The 18,470-nt window shown below is 35.2% G+C and overlaps 1 protein-coding gene across 1 annotated transcript in view; it reads left to right on the top strand.

Moving 5' to 3' along the window:
- LOC150108383 (uncharacterized) overlaps nucleotides 1–18,470 on the top strand; it is a 292,228-nt gene that overhangs the window by 213,617 nt on the left and 60,141 nt on the right. Inside the window, exon 10 of the mRNA XM_090390733.1 lies at nucleotides 7,328–7,583. Coding sequence (XP_090246859.1) covers nucleotides 7,328–7,583 — 256 coding nt within the window. The remainder of the gene's footprint in view (nucleotides 1–7,327; nucleotides 7,584–18,470) is intronic.

Here is an 18,470-nt window from a genome sequence, read left to right as displayed (position 1 = left end):
TTATAATGAAATTATAGGAAAGCCTGATGTAATTGAATTGCAGAACAACAGATATGCTACTTTTTTGCAACCTCTAGCGTGTGCAATTAATATATCGAAAAAATTAAACTTTACTTGAAATTCAGTATTACAAGTATTTTTGTATTCAGTTGATGAAATGAGAGTACTGCATTATGAGTACATTTGATCATTTTCTGCAATTGCATAAATGTTTAAAGTTTCTTATATGATTGAACAACATAAAGGAAATTAATAGGCTTATGAATTTATAAACAAACAACAAAAAAGAAACAAACTAGAGAAACAAAATCTAATTATGAAGTAAGATTACTAAATGATTCAAGTATAAGAAATTTATACCATTCAGAGGATTAATAACTACTTCAAAAAATTCAAGAAAATGAAGACATTGAGAAAGATTGGAATAATATAAAAGAAATTATTACATCAGCAGCATATGAAAGTCTAGGAACACACAAAAAATATCATAAAAATAAGAAATTACATATATAGGACAATGAAATAAAAACAATAATTGAAAATAAAAAGCTGGCCTTTAAAAGATGGTTAAGTAGCAAAAAAACAAGAAGATGAAATTAAATATAAAAAAAAGATTAGCAATAGCCAAAAAAGAAACCAGAAAGAGAGACAGAGAAAGCTGGGAGAAATGTGTATCATATCTAGAAAATGGCATATACAAAATGAGACCAATGCATATAAAATACTAAAACACATGAATGCAGATATAAAAGAAACTGCATATATAAATTGCAAAATATATGTAAAAGAATTCTTGGATTACTTCTTCACAGAACATCAAAAAAAAAATTACACCAATAACTTACAAAATGCTATAAATGATATAATAACAATGAAAAAATTAAAGGACAACCTAAGTAAAATAAAATAAAGAAAATGGCAAATCAGCAGGAGAAGATGAGATAAACTCAACTATATAAATTTACTGGAAAAAAATTTCATCAGAGATTATTAAAATTTTTTAAATGAAATATATACAAATGGAAAGTTGTTATGCATTATAATTTATTCTCTTAACTTATTTAAAAAAAAACTGAATTTAGTTTTCTATTTTTTTTTTTTTTTTTTTTTTTTTTGAAAAAGAAAATTAAATTCACTGTTCTTTTGAATATCTGGTGAAAAGGAGAGTAGGAGTAAATGATGCCTGAAGAAAACAGGCACATTCTAAATACAGAAATGTAGATTAAGAATTGTGCCCTTTATTTTTATTTGTGATATATAGACTGTCATTTCCTGTATCACAGCTGGACTGATGATAAAGGCAAAAGCAGCAGAATAGTACTTTTAACCATTAAGAGTTTTAAATGTAATGTTGAATGGTGTTACATCCTGAATGAAGAATTTTATTAAAGAAATAATTCATGCAGGATTTAACAAGTCAGAAAATTCAGCTGAGAGAAAAACTTGTACTCAAGCAGAAGAATTAAAGTACTAACTGTAAATGGAAATACAATTACTTTATTTTATCAGAATTGTAAGACCATGTAAAGAACTTCGTGTATAAAGTAGTATTATATGAATGCGTAAATTAGATGTAAGCAATAGTCCAAAGGTAATGGGCAGGCCTGAGGCAAATTTAAATCTCGGAAAGTGATGCACATTCGGTTCCCGGAAGAAGCTGCTATGATCTCGCGATGTACCGAAGTTGCCGTTGTCGATGAAAGTAGCGGGCAGGAAAAGATCGCAGAAAAAAAGTAAGAAGTCGCTATCGTGGTAAGAACAGGGTGCTGAAAAATGGGGGAAGTGAAGGAGGAATAAAAAGGGTTTGCACCCCCTTCTCAAGGCTTTTTTTTTTTCACCTGTCTCCCTGGATGATGATTTAACTTCTCTCGTGGGCCGGTGGTTCCTGAAGGTATTCGTGGTGGCAGTTCGATATCGGAGGGTGCGCCTTTCCCTTTGATGTCTGAACTTCTGCCGGTACTACAGCCTGAGATGTCGATAGATACGGCCTTTGCTGAAAGTACCGACGGAATACTATCGCAGACGTACATTATAACCGGCAGCTAGAGTTAAGAATGACCCGAAACAGATCGAGAATAGATGAGGGAAACTGATAACCATAGTGACCCACCACGTGGATGTAGGCTTATGGAGGTATCGAAAGAGAATTCGAACAAAGAAGGACAGTTCAGACGGACCTGGAGACCCTGCCCCAAAAAATAGTAATGTACAGATTTTGTTGTATAATTACCCAGTCGGTAAAGGGGGAAGAATTATTGCAGTGTATTAATCGAGCGTAGGCTGTATTTAAGGACTTTAAGTGATTATTTAGTAGTGTTAATGTCCATAAGACAAATTGTTAGGAATAATTATAGATGATTGTGACTAGTTTAATATGCAAGATTAACACAGTAGGGAGAATATTGATTAGGAAAGATTATTGTGTATATTATGTGTGTTAATTCTCTAACTTGAAAGAAGGGTTTGGTGTTCATGTATTAGGGTATCAAGCAGTTTGATACAGTTTGGTTGTGATTAGTTTAACATGCAAGACTAACATAGCAGGTAGAATATTTTAGAAGTGTACATTATGTGTGTTAATTCTATAATTTGAAAGAAGGGCTTATTGTTCATGCATTTGGATATTAATAAGTTTGTTATAGTTTGATTTATCATGTCATTGAACTAATTGAAAGTAAGATTGATCTTAGTGTATGTTATGTCTTTAGATTCCAATAAATATGCTTTGTCTTTTATACCTGAGTTTTGCCTGTGATGTGAACCAAAACTACCACTCATTAATTCGAACCATAGCGGGAGGGGGAGGAATTGAAAGAAAGGTATAACATGTTGTTATAGAGGCTACAACTGCAAACCTGAATTTACTTAGCCATAGCAGAGCATTTGAATTATGAGTATAAGCAATAAATTTATTCTCCTTGTGCACCAAAGGTCTGGAAAAGTCTCCCTGAATAAGAGTCCCCTTTATTCTAAGATATTGGCTGGCGCAGCATTAAAAAATAAATTTGTCAATATCTGAAGAGGAGACGGCCCCAGATAGAAATTAGAGGATTCGTTTCTTATAGTAAGGAATTACCTTTGACAGTTAGGGTATGCACGTGAGTAAATTTAGGAATCGGCCAGAGATATAGAATTTGCTTTCCTTACAGAATGAACGTGTAAGAAGTAATACAGATATTAGAGCCAAGAAGATTTTGTAAGTAAAGTAAGGAGGTTAAAATAATGAGAGAAGTAAAATAATGGAAGAGCAACGATATTTAAAATGGCTCACACACAGAGGGTAGGATTTTGATAGTAGAAGGTTTAGGTAAGAAAGGATAGATAAAAGTAAAACAACTAATCGAGTAACATCGATTTAACAAGGATACAACAACATGCCAACCGGCTTAGTAGAGATTAAAAGTAGAAAAGCTTGGTAGAGGATGCAGGATATCATGCTATCATGTCAGCATTGTCTTCAAAAGATGAATTGCCTATCATTAAGATAAATACTGTTTAATTTTTAAATTAAATTGATTGTGTGATAAATCATTATTTTAAATAAACTCAATTATAACTTCATGTTACTATTCGATTTTGGTGTAGTTTTTACCTTTTCAACTGTCAAATTATTTACAAGCAGTCATTATAACAATGTTTCCTAAATATTTTTGTGTTTGCTTAACTCTAATTAACCCATTAAGAAATTGTGCCTTCAAACAGTTTGAATAACCAAGCATATAATTTTAATTTACAAAACAATATAAATATATCATTATTATTATACGATACTTCCAAGGAGTCCTTGGACTCATTGTGGGAGGGCATACTACTCCAGTACACACAACTCACCGTCTCCTCTGCTTAATCCTCCATCTACACGCTACAACACTATTAATACTACTACTACCACCAACAGTATTTTTGTCTGTAAATTGCCTGTGGTTCTCTCGGCCAATTTGCTTATATGCTGGATGAAAAATGCAAGTTTCTTGGACAGAGAAAAACCTACTACCTCTATATGAGATTGACTAACTTGCCTTCAATTGAAAAAGCCCATATAATGATTTCTCTTGTCATAAAGAAAATCAAACTCATGTCTTTTCCATTTGCAGGGTGCAATGTCCCATTGTTCTTCCAGTTGTGCTATGGAGGGTTTGATACAACATAAAATTATTAAGAATACGAGGGAGTGTTCAAAAAAAGACCGAACTTTTTAAATAGCATGCCAACCGGCACAGAGAGCATGCTGCGGCTACGGAGCACACCTAGTGGCAGGTTTAGACAACAAACTTCCATTTTTCCCATTCTGCTATGAGCATTAGTGGTTGAGTTACATCCGCCGAAGAGCACGTGCACAAGCTGTTTGTTGGATTAGTGGCAAAGTGAGAATGAAAAAGCTTGAAGGAAAATGTTTGTATGAAATTTTGCTGCAAACCTGGTAAAAATTTTACAGAGTATATTTCAATTGCTTAACCAAGCATATGTGGAGGATTGTATGAGCCAAACGCAGTGCTCTGAGTTGTTTAAGCGTAGATGTTTGAGTCGGTCGAAGATCAAGGTGATGTTGTGTTTTTTGACTCTCCATTATGAATTTGTACCACATGGTGAGATGGTAAACAAAGAGTTGTACAGGAAGTTTTAGCATGCTTGAGGGATGCTGTGCGCAGGAAGAGGCCTGAATTGTGGAAAACCAGATTTGGGTGTTGCACCACAACAATGCGCCAGCTCACAAATCGCTCCTCATCTGCAGTTGTATGGCAAAACATCAGACATCCGTTGTGCCCCACTCACCCTTTCCTCCAGGCTTAGCTCCAGCTGACTTTTTCCTGTTTCCAAACCTAAAACCACTTTGAAAGATTGTCGTTTTCAAACCATAGTGGAGATTCAGGAAAATGCAATAAAAGAAGTGTGCACCATCACAGAAAGTGCATTCCAGAAAGCATTCCAACAATGGAAGAAACGTTGGGAACGGTGTATTGCCAGTAGAGGGGACTACTTTGAAGGGGACAGTGCTTAAAATGTTGTAAAATGAGCAATTAAGTCTTTATAGCAAAAATTTGGTCTTTTTTTGAACACGCCTGATATAACTATGCAAGTGCCACGATATCTAAAATTTGAGCTCAGTCATGTACAACTCTTTTCATTAAAGATGCACTTTAAGATTAAAATCATAGTGGAACAAAATCAGTTTTATAGTGGTAAAGCTTTCTACTCTGGAACAGTTACTATTATCCCTCATAGACAAATATATAACAATTTCAATTCCTTGATTCTATTATACCTTTATTGTTTCAAATTCACACAGGAGGAATATAAAAGTGGAAATTATTCTACTCAGCTTCGTGGATTTCTTGAGCTGCTGCTGCATGTTTTTCTGCAAATTTTTCTGCATTGCTCAAAACATGTCTGCAACTGAATTTCACTTTCTTTATGAAATAGCCTTAGCAAACTTCATTAAAGAAACATCTAGAACCATTACTTGCTGTAGGTTTTATTGATGCCTCACCGATCAGTTCAGAAGTACCCAGACTTTGCTGTTAAGCATGACATGCTACAGGCCCAAAGTGTGGTTTAAATGTAGGATGGTTCCAAAACCTATATGTTTTTATCTCCTCCCCCCTTCTCTGTCTTGCAACAAGCTTAATTTGCCATGCAAGTATAAAAGAAAGCAAGCATACAGTGCTTTGAATGGCATTTCAGGTTGGATTGCATTGTTTCATTCTATCACTCATACTCACAACAAGTCACACACACATCAGAATATATTCTGTTACATTGCAATCATATGAGAATCCAAATTTAACCATCATATTAGCAGACCACTTTAGCTGTCTTTGCATATGATACTTGAATGCAGTTACAGATAGTTCACTTGGTTAATCTTATCTTGTCTGATCCAGTTGCATCACTGCATCGTCCATCATTAGTATGTTCATTTTCTTTATAATTTTCAGTTTGATGTCTCAAACTTTATTTTTAGCCACCTCTGTTGTAATTGTATGTAATAAACATTAATTTTAAAAAAATAAATAAATAAATATTATCACAATGTAGTCTTGATAAGTCTGTCAGGATGTGTTTATTCCCTTATTTGCCAGCCACTCATGCCATGCCTGCCATAAGTTGGCTGCTGCATTGCCTTGGATGAGCAGAAGACTAAACATTGAATATATGTGTATACGTGTTATTACATTAATCTTTGGGTTAACTGCCTTTTGACTTGCTACTTTGAAGGGGACAGTGCTTAAGTGATGAAAGTGTGGTTCTCATCAGTAATATCATATTTAAAATGTTTACAATTTTGTTTTTCTATAAAATTCTAGAAAAAAAAAGCAAGTAAGATAATAGTTTTCTTTTCAGCAGCTTAATCTTGTATCTGTCATTCATTCATTCTAAGCAGCTGAATTTCAGTTAGTTTGTGGCAGTAATATTGACCATTTTATCATTTTCAAATTTTCATGTCTTTTGATTTTTAGTGCTTTATTTTTGCTACATACCACTGATGGTATCAGTACCACACTTTTGGAAAACTGATACTGAAGAACTAGCAACCAGTCACTATCTATTCACAGTTTGGCTATAAACCCACCAAACCAGTTCTTCCTTCTCTGCTTTTATTCCATCTGTATAGGTGTATGTTCTCTGGTGGAAATATCTAATTGTGATTGTCATCATGGTCTGCTCCCATTGTCTACTACTTGTCATGAACAAGTAATAGTTAAAAACATTCTACTTGTTTATGACATCTGCCAGTTTGAATCCCATGAAGTCATTGTTTATAAGAAGGTTCTTTCTTCCTTCATAGATTCTGCAACCTCTTTTGTGTGGAATTGATATAAATTTCTACTTCTGATGATTCATGATTAAAACAAAAAATAACGTGCTAGTTTGACGTGCTGCTGGAAAAATACAAATCTGTTAACAAGAACAAAACATATTCAGAAAAACTTCTAATAAGAATATCTTAAGTACATAGTATAATTTTATGTTTCATCTATGCATATTTCCATGTATTTCCTAGTTAGTATAACTTAAAGAGTTTCAATAACTTGAAAGAGTAAATAGTTGTAGCAGTTTAAGTCTTGAATTCTAAACTCCATATCTGAAGCATTCACACCTTCATTGCTATTATATACTGGTATGTAATATCTTATAGATATTACTTTTTTTTTTTTTTTTTTTTTTTTTAAATGGACTTAGCAGTTATCTTATTATGGGATATTTCTGAACAAATGAAATAAATTATAACTATGATCAAAACTGAGTTCTTAGAGTAAAATATTTCTCTAAGAATTTAACTCTGAATTACAAAACTAAAATTAAGGTTCTTAAATTTTCTTAATAGGAACTGGAAGAAAGAAAGCGACAGGTTCTGATTGCTGCAGTGAGAGAAGCTCAAGAAGCTGCTGAAGCAGAGAAGAAGGCCCGAAAAGCACAGAAACTTAATCTGAAATCTGTGTCATCTGATAAAATTCAGTCTAGAAAAGCTCCACTTGGTTGTAATTCTCCAGATCCTCCAGATGAGGAACAAGGAGTAATTACTTTTCAACAGGTCAGTGCAGAAGAAGGCAGTCATAATTTCAATGCCAAAAGTGAAGAAGGTATGGCTTGATTCTATTATTCAAATAGTGACAATAAACAGTTTTTTTTTTTTGTCAGTTATTTATTAATTTTACTTATTCATTGGGCAGCATAATGGAAAGCTAATAAATAGTGGCAACAAACCCAAACTTAATTATCTCAGACTCCTTTATAATCACAGATTACTAGCAAAACTGCTGATAGATGTTAAAGGCTATGCATATGGAGAGCAAATCTGTATATAAAAGCATATAAGTACCATGTTAACAGGTTTTGGTTCACCAACATTACTATCTGGGTACCACAAGGACATGCTCCCTTACCAGCTGAGTTGTGAATTATCCTTCTTTGCATATTAGATATATTCATTCAAAAATAATACATATATCACCAAACCAAGCAAGAAAGTAGCAGTCTAGCATTAGCTATGATTCAAACAAAGGGATAAGGGGCTATCCGCATCCTCATCTGTGATTTTAGTTATGTTATACAAAAATATTCCCACTATCAACATTATAATGCAATTTGAATGACACAACCTCCCTTCTCATAACATCAATTAACTGCATAGTAAATATTACATCTACAGATGTCTCTTTCTATCCATCAAGCTACAGTATGAATTTTAATTAGCATCCATGTAATCATACCAGACAGTGCAACATTTATATAACTTTCACATTCTAGCACGCAAATTACTGTTGTAATTATTATATAATGCTCAGTCAGATATATTTCCATTACAACTTGATGATCTAGCACAGGTGAGTATAAATAATTCATTTCAGGGGAACAATTTAACATTTGCCAAGCAGTAGTATGTTTAGAGGATCAGACGTCGCCCGGATGAACAGCGTTCGCAATACCAATTGAGCGATCAGGGTTGGATCGAAAAGTGGGATGCTGAAAGGAAACTGAAACTAACAGAATTGTTATCAGTAGGAACATAGAATGTACGGACACCTTGGATGTCAGGAAAACTAGAATTACTTTGCGAGGAAATAAAGAGATATCAATGAGATACTAGGACTGGTGGAGATGCGATGGACATCATCAGGAGAGATAAACGGATGCGAAGTCATATGGTCAGGGCATGACATGAAGCAGGAGTTGGTTTCCTTAGCAAAAGAGCTAGAGAGGCAGTGTTAGGTTACAAACCAGTCAATGAAGGAACCATAGCAGCTAGATTTCAAGCAAAACCATTTAATATATCAATAGTCCAGATATATGCACCCACATCTGACAGCACAGATGAAGATATTGACTTATTCCACAAAGATCTGACAGAGGCAATAGAAACAATAGCAAAGCAAGATGTACTAATTATTGTAGAAGGAGATTGGAATGCCAAAGTCGGAATAGATAATGATGGTTGGGAAAGTGTCGTAGGAAAATATGGTTTGGGTGAAAGAAATGAATGAGGTGAAAAAAATGTTAGAATTTGCTATGGACCATGAGTTGATCTGTAACACAAGATTCCAGAAAAAGGAGCGTAGAAAATGAATGTGGCAATCAAATGATGGGAAAACCAAGAACATGCATGATATGATTAAAAGAAGATGGATAACATCAGTACAGCAGTGCCGAACTTTTCAAGAAGCAGATATTGAATCGGATCATAGTTTAGTGATTGCAAACATCAAGTTGAAATTAAAAAGAAAATATGAACCCTATCATCAGAAACGAAGAGACAGCAAGAATAAGTGAAGCAGCAATAGGAAGAAGGTGCAGAACAGTGTTAGAAGATAAACTTAAAAAGGTGGACAAAGAAAAAAATTCAAATCTAAAAGTGAAAAGAGTAATGAAGGCAATAGAAGATGCATTTGAAGAAACAGTACCAGAAGAAGAGAAGATCGAGAAATGGATTAGACAAGAAACACTAAAGTTACTACAGGAGAAGAGAATGTTAAAGATAAGAAGGGATACATTAGAACAAATAGAGGAGCAGTATAGAAGAAAGTGTAATGAGGTGAAAAAAGCAGTCAGAATGGATATAAGATGACATGGTTAGAAGCCCAGTGCAATAATATAGCACAGCACTATGGAGAGCATAAAACTAGGGAGGTATGCAAAATGATTAGAACTATTAATAGCGGATGGCAACCAAAACAGACCACAATTAAAGATGAAAAAGGCAAAGTATTGATGAATAAAGATAAAATTGTACAGCAGTGGACAAGTTACTGTAGTGAGTTATATGAAGAAAAACTAGATTTAGATAGCGTTGGGAAACTGATTGAAGAATTTGAAGCTGATATCACCACCAGGTAAGGAGTATGATATAGACATTTTCAGAGGAGAGGTAGAAAAAGCAATAGGACGGCTAAAATACAATAGGAGTCCTGGTAATGATAACATCACTGTAGAAATGATTAAATGTGGTTGTAAAAGTATGGTTACAGAAATGCACCAACTATGTAATATGGTATGGAAAGAAGTGAAAATGCCAGAAGAGTAGATGAAATTGATATTAGTGACATTAAACAATAAAGGAAATAAGCTAGAATGTAAAAATTATAGAGCAATTGCTTTGACGAGTCACCTTGGTAAGGTGGTGGTGATGATATTGACAGAAAGATTGAGAACACAATTGGAAGCATACCTTGCAGACAAGCAAACAGGATTTAGGAAAGATAGAAGCACAAATTCAACAGAGTTTGACAATGTGGTTAATAGCAGAAAAAAGCTAGGAGAAAAAACAAAAACATACAGAGGTGTAGCTAGGGGAGGGCAGAGGGGGCAGCACTTTGAACCTTTTTGAACTTTTGCAGTTAACACTAAAATACAGTCTCGAGAACTCATTTCCAAATATTGTAATACTACTGCGAATTTTCCTCACAATTGCTGTAAGTGTTGCTAGTTGTGAGAGGAGTTTTTCTAAATAAAATTGATTAAGAATTGCCTAAATTACTATGAAATAGACTTCGCCAATGTCATCGACAATTTTGCTAACAGAAAAGTAAGAAAAATAACATTTTAGAATGTTAAAATTAAAGTTTTATTTCAGAAATAAACATAGTGTTTTAATTTATTTCCAGCTACGTCGTTTTGACATTTTGTAGTATTTTTGTTGTGTATTGAGAGGGGCGGGAAACTCGGGGACCGCCCTGGGCAGAAAAAGCTCTAGCTACACCACTGAAAACATGTATACCTACTTTGTTGATTTTCAGAAGGCATTTAACAGTATCGACCAGAAAGTGACACTAGCAGTGCTAGAATCCTATGGAATTGATAGAAAACTAATAGCTATATTAAGAGATGTTTACAAGAATGCACAGTTAGAATAGCTGATGATTTCGGGAAATGGTTTAGAACACATATGGGTGGGCCGGATCCGGTCCTAATCTATTTCAGTGAAGTTTGTCTGATTCATGGTGGGAGAAAACATGGTGTGTTCTACTAACTCACATTAAGCTGACATCATATGACTTGCACAAAACACGCTATGTTTTCTCCAACAAGGTCTCTTTCTCACTTTGACTAGCAGCGTGTGTGAACGTGTTGCAACGTGTCAGTTCGGTACTTGCATTGGTGTTGTGCTTTGTCCAGTGCCTGCATTGGTGTTGTGCTTTGTCCAGTGCCTGCATTGATGTTATGTTCTGTTCAGTTCAGTGCCTACGGTGTAGAAGACATTTTTGTTTGACAGTTCTGAATATCGCTTATAAATTTGGGACAATGTCAGGGGTTATTGCAAAAAAAATAAAGAAAAGTAGATGCAGAAAATCGTCAATTTCAAGACAACTGGATGGAGGGTTATTATTTTATTCTGAATTAAGGTTTGCCTGTATGTTTGCTGTGCAACGAATCCATATCTGTCAACAAAGAATACAACTTGAAGAGACGCTTTACTTTGAGACATGCAGATCACCCAAAAATTGATGGACAACTACGAAAAGATGAAATACAGAAGTTGAAGAACTTGGACACCCAGCAGCAAATGTTCAACAAGCAAAGAATGCAGCACCACCACAGCATTGTCAAAGCCTGCTTTGTGGTAAACAAAAAAGTGCTAAGCATTCTAAGTAATTTGGTGAAGGAGAATTTATTAAAGAATGTCTGCTGGATGTTGTAAGTATAATATGTCCTGAAAAGAAAAAAGACTTTGAAAATATTCATTTGTCGAGACGTACTGTTGTCCGACGGATAGAAATTATGGCTGATGATATCAAAAAAGGTTTAAAAGAGAAGATTGCTAGATTGGAAGCATTTTCAATTGCTTTGGATGACCACACAACTAGCAATATTTATTCGAGGAGTTGATGCGGATTTCAACATCACAGAAGAATTATTGGTGCTTCAGCCGTTAAAAGGAACAACTACCGGTGAAGATATATTTGAAACAGTCAACACAGTCTTCGAGAGATTTGGGCTTAAATATAGTTCACTATCTGGCATATGCACTGATGGAGCCCCCTGCAATAGTTGGTGCACAGAAGGGATTTATTAGAATAGTTCATGAAAGAGCAATAGAACTACAGATCCATGTGGAAAATTTAATAAATTTTCACTGCATTATCCACCAACAAAATCTGTGTGCAAAATCGATTAAATTCACAAATGTTATGGAAGTTGTAGTAGCCAATATTAACTTTATTAAGTCACATGCACTTAATCACCGCCAATTTAAGGAGCATTTGGCAGACCTATTTTCGGATTATGAAGATGTCTTATTATTGTGAAGTGAGGTGGTTGAGTAAAGGTAAAATGTTAAAACGATTTTATGATCTGAGACAAGACATTGCAGATTTTATGGACATAAAAGGAAACAATTAACCAAGTAAAAGATGAGTGGGTGTGTGACTTAGCATTCCTTGTAGATGTCACCGGATACCTAAACGAACTAAATCTTAAATTGCAAAAACAAGGACAATTGGTTCATGAACTGCATGGACATGTCGAAGCTTTTTTGTAATAAACTAAGATTGTTGGAAAGTCAGATAAGAGCTAAAAATTGTTATCATTTTCCTACTCTAGCAACTCATAAAAATATCCCTTATAATTGTTATGGAGATGAACTGAAGGCACTAATAGAGCAATTTGATACAAGGTTTGCTGACTTCAAAGAAACAAAGACTCCACATTCGCTATATTTGCTTGTCCGATGGATGCTGATGTAAATAATGTCCAGAAAACTTACAGATGGAACTTATTGAGCTTCAGGCAGATTTAGTGCTAAAATCACAATTTAACAACATTGCTTTGACAGATTTTTATAAATTTTATTTGGTGGAAGAAAAATATACAAATTTACATGCCTTTTCAAGAAAAATCATTTGTCTTTTCGGCAGCACATATATGTGTGAACAGTTTATTTCGAGGATGAAATACAATAAATCAAAAATTCGGACAAGAATAACAGACGAAAATCTCAAAAATTCTATGCGATTAATATTACTTGAGGATAATCAATATTGATAGTCTCGTAGTTGAAGTACAAGGCCAATCTTCACATTAAATTGTTATGTCGTTCATTATATTATAAAATTTATGTAGAGCTTTATACCAAAGCATTATATTATAAATAAATGAAATATGAAGTAGCAACTTGTTTTAATTCATTTAATATTAATTTATTTTATTTAATAATTTGGTCCAGCCCTTGACTCTCGGATACAGAATGATAATTTGGCCCCCGAACTAGGAAAGGTTGCCCATGCCTTGTTTAGAACAATCAGAGGTACTAGACAGGGGGACCCAATATCGCCAAACATTTTCATTGCACATGTAAAAAGAGCAATGGATAAAATGAAGGAAGGTGCAAAAAGAAATATTGGTATATGGGATGAGAATTAACAGTCTGAGATTTGCAGATGACGTTGTTACTATGGAAGAAGAAAAAAAGAGACTACAAAAGACACTGAAACTGTTAAATGAGGAAGGAAATAAATTTGGATTTGTTATGAACTTGGAAAAAACAAAGACAATGGTATTTGTTGAGAAGAACATGAAAGAAAAGATACGAGTGGATGGAATTGATATAGAAAATGTAGAACAGTTCACATATTTGGGAAGTAAAATGACATATGATTTGGACTATAAAAAGAAATAAAGATCGGAATTGCAAAGGGAAGAACAAATCTGAAGGCCATGGATAACATCTGGAAAAGTAAAGTGATCAGCCTGCAAACAAAACTAAGAGTGCTAGAAACATGCATCTTTAGTGGTGTACTGTACAGATCTGAAACGTGGGTAATAAATAAGGAATCAAGAAAAAGAATTTTTGCATTTGAAAGAACTTGTTACAGGAAGATTCTGAGAATAGGATGAGGTACAGAAAAATCACAAATGGACAGCTCTATCGGAAGATACAACCAAAGGAGAATCTAACGCAGAAGATTATAAAATGGAAGCTGCAATTATTTGGACACATCTGCAGAATGAGTGAGGACTGGAAGATAAAGACATTCATGTTAGGTATTATGGATGGTGTAAACAGAAGAGGTAGACCATACAGAGAATGATAGACGACATAAAGGACTGGTGTAGAATCGATGTAAAGAAAGGTGGAAGAAGATAGTGAAGAAGGCATCGACACCAATGGGCAAGTGAACTCATGGTTCGTGATGATGATGAAGAAAAGGTGTTGCACCTTATTATTAAAATACTCTGGATTAGAGATAGTTGTCTGAGGTTTTTCCACTTGGTTATATGCCCTCTGTCCAAAATGAAACCGAACTTTTGATAGAAAATAAAACACAGGCCAATTATCATTATTCAAGTCATTTATTTCAATCAATATACTCTCCCTCATCTTCGATACAGCATTTGGTACGGTCAATTAATTCGTTAAATGAGTTTTTTTTTATATCGGTTTTTGGAATACTGTTGAAGGTCGTGGTTACTGCCGCTTGAATGTTTTCAATAGTGTTGTATTGCTTTCCTTTTATTGGCAAATGAAGTCGTGGGAAGAGAAAGAAGTCACAAGGTGCTAAATCAGGTGAATACGGCAATGATCTAACACACACAAACTTGGTTTTTGCTCAAAAACTGTCTCACAATGTTCTAACGATGAGATGGTGCATTATCATACAAAAGTGACCAGCTGCCTGCATCACGATATTCATGCCGTACGTGATGAATTCTCGCTATCAATCGTTTCAAAACTTCGAGATGAAACTCGCCATTGACCATTTGGCCAGGTGGAACAAATTCTTTGTGGATAATGCCCTTGGAATCCTAGAAACAAATCAGCATCGTCTTTACTTTTAACTTCTCCAAGCGACCTTTTTTTCGGATGCCCCTCTTGTGGTCTCCATTCAGCACTCTGGTACTTTGTTTCAGGCTCATACTCAAAACACATTTCGTCACCAGTAACGATCATTTCAAGGAAGTTTGAGTCCTTACGAGCGGTTTTAATGAGATCCTTGCAGGGTTCAATTCGATACATTTTCTGGTTGTCGGTCGACTTGTGGGGGAAAAATCGCAAATTCAATTTATGGAGGTCCAAACTCTTGGTTCACAGTTCATTTTGGAATCCTCAATTCATCTTCAATCAATCTCACGGACAATTTCGGGTTTTCTTTGATAAAATCGCACACTTTTTGGATGTTAACTTCGCTCAGTCCAGTTTTTGGCCGGCTTGGCTTTTCGTCCTCAAGTGTCTCACTACCACTTTGAAATCGCTTAACCCACTTGTAAACTTTAGTACTGGATAAGCATTCATCACCGTATGCTTTTTGAAGCATTTTATGCATTTCAGTAAAACTTTTACCAAGTTTAGCACAAAAGTCAATCACAGCTCTCTGTTTGAAACTCATTTTCCGACCATTCGTCAAAACACGCTGTCACTCTTGGCACTATAACTCGGCTTCTAATGAAACAAATGTCATAAACAGTTGACACAACACTAATGAAGGTTGCTGCTTTAGACAACAAGAAGATACAACAGGTGGTGCCACTAGTTTCTTCTATTTTTGAAAAGCTCGGTTTCTTTTTGGACAGAGGGTGTACTATAAATTGAAGATGCCAAGAAATTATATACTTGGCTTAATCCATTATCCAAGGGTAAGCAAACAAGTTTGCACCTGAACATTTTCAGTTCTGCGTAGTGACCCTTCTCACGATGCACAGCATTATGGGATACTAAGGCAAGTGATGTGAAGTCATAAGCTTCTGTATATAAGTTGCCCCGTCCTGAAAATAGTTCAGGTGCAAATTTGTTTGCTTACACTTCGATAAAGGATTATTATTATTTTTATTTATTTTTATTATTATTATTAAAAAACTTAGTCTATACAAAGTCTTATAGTCTTTGTATATAAAGTCTATAAGTCTTTACAGTCTATATAAAGACTATAAGAGAATAAAGTCAGAAAACAATACCTTTATCACTATACCATTTTTTATTATATTGAGAAAATGTCATCCTTATTTATCCAAATGGATTAAGAAAGGTTGGTAGACCCTTAGTCCATAAACTCTGCTCAGGAGATATCTTAGTCATATATCTTTTCAGAAACATTTCTAATTATGGTGACTTCTCTCAAAGCAAGCTTTCTACAGGAGTAATATCTTCTCAGTACATTCCAGGTTAGTAGATTTGCTCCAAATTGAAATATGGAGTGACAGACATAACATGAATCCTGACACATAGGTAGTTTCACCTCTTTTTCATATCCAGCTTCTATAAAGACAAGTTGTACATGTACTTTTTGAGATGCTTTAAGTGCCAGAAAGTGCAGTATGAGCAAAGTCTTGCTCACATGCCTCTGATTAGGTAAAGAGTTAAAATTACAAGTGTTCTGAGTAGAGTTCAGATTGACAGTATTTTGGATTGTTTTCCTGAGGAGGAAGATGCAGACATTGGGCATTCACTCTCTCCATATGGATTTCCTGACCTTAGTGATGGTACTGGCCTTTCTCATTTTTCATTTTTGTCTATTTTTTTCTTCCCATATTCTTCACTCTTGTTTCCATATCACCATCTTCGGATCCATTGTTGCCCTGTCACTTTGTTTGCGCAGTGGTGTTACCTGAGGACATCCATTAAGAGAGATCTTGGTAAAGATCTTGCTTTGCAAAGACAGATGGTCTTGAACCAGTCAGCCAGGATTGATCAGCTAGTGGACTTGCCTGTTGCAGTAAGTCTTCTTCTCCATGATTCAGAAGACAAGGCTTCCTGTGGTGCTGGTATTGCATCCATGGTAGCCGTAGCATTATACTTCCCATTACAGTCATTGCTTGCTGGATGGTGAGCACTCATGTGTGGCCCCATGGTTAGTGAGGAGTTCTGATGCTGAATTCTCCCTTCATTTAAAATATATCTTTCATCTTCAGTTTTATCAGGAGCCCTCAACAAGCTCCAACCCAGTATTAGTAACCATTTATACATCAACCAACATTTTCCTAAAATAAAAACAATAAAACACTGGAGACACCAACAAATAAGGCATCTTTTCTGATTGCACACATAACAGATGAACATCAAGTTGGGAAAATGTTACTTTTCTTTTTCTGTATGGTTAGCACACTTCTCAAAATCAGTGAGAAAAAGCTGTTCAGAAGACATCCTTGTTTACACATCTTCCCAGAAACATGCAGATGAACTTCTTCATCCAGTATCACTTGAGAACCCCATCATGTAAACTTCCATACACAAAACTCTGAACGTATTCGGAGTTTAGCTCTGAATTAAAACATCAAGGGAGTGACAGCCATAAGAAAAATTCTCATGTACAGAGATGGTATCCCAGTACTGACTAGCAGTAGTATCTTTAGATTTAACATGGTGAAAGCAGGGTATGGTATTTGCCCTGTTCAGCACTATATCCTGTACTTTTGTACTGTTTCAAATTTCAGAAATACTGCCAGGTATCATTTCTATTCAGTGGCATTAAAGAGCATGAGAATAAAGGCTGAAGTGCAAAACACCCAAATGTATCTTGTGGGTGGGGGGGGGGCATCATCCAGCTTACTCCAAAGCATGCTAAAGATAGAAAGATAAAAAAAAAGATTAAGACAGTACAGACATACCATACCAGGAGGCAAAGAGGAAATATACCACAATAATATTTAGTGAAAAAAAACCTCTTAGGCCAAGAAGCCAGTAGTAAAGAAAGTGTCAAAGGGACATTAACTATTGTCTGTTCCACCATCTTACCTTCTAATCATTTCATTATCCCTGAGCAGTGTGATTTACTTGCAATCTCCATAGAGTAAATTTCATGAAAAAATTAGTATTCCCTGATGCCTGAAAATATACCAAAAATGGTTCCACTATATTTAAATCCACTAGTTTGAAAAATAATGGATCATGTGCCTGAAAGAATAAAATACATGCCTCCTGGTCCAATAATAGATGAGATGGATGCCTCTGTCTCCCCTATCACCACTACTGCCAGAGGAAAATAAAACCATTAAAATATCTAGTGTCCTTGATGAAGTAGAATTTGACATCTTGGATATCATTCCTGAGAAAGAAGAGATGGGCCTTGGCCATTCACAATTTGACAAAAAAGGAAAAATTCTCACAAAACTGGAAATCAGATGCATTTACCAAATCCATAAAACAAAAATAACAGATTCCTGTAATGGAATTATTGCCGATTCTGCCAAAAGAATTCACAAGTTTCATCTCTTACCAACAGGAACACACTACACATAAGCCACTGTGTTTTTGTTTGCACAGATGTATTTGCAACCTAATGAGGATCTACGTTGTAATCCATGCAAAGAGGATACTGGATGGACCTGTCCATGAGGAGTTGCTATCCTTACGGCAACCCCACCCCTTTAAAGCGAGTCTCACTTAATATTGATATTGCAGTTGCCATCTGCCTCTTATAGAAAAGTGTGTGCTAGATTTATCTACCACTGAGTACAGATATTTCCTAGGAATCACTTGATGACCTTGTGTTGCAGTTGCCACTCCTGTGCTTTTAACTGGGGAGTAGGGATTTGGATAGCCA

This window comes from Typopeltis vanoorti, chromosome 3 (assembly GCF_054136105.1).
Source record: "Typopeltis vanoorti isolate ZY-2024b chromosome 3, IOZ_Tvanoo_1.0, whole genome shotgun sequence".
NCBI lineage: Eukaryota > Metazoa > Arthropoda > Arachnida > Uropygi > Thelyphonidae > Typopeltis > Typopeltis vanoorti.
Note: the sequence above shows the minus strand (reverse complement) of the source record. Positions and strands in the feature narration are given on the sequence as shown.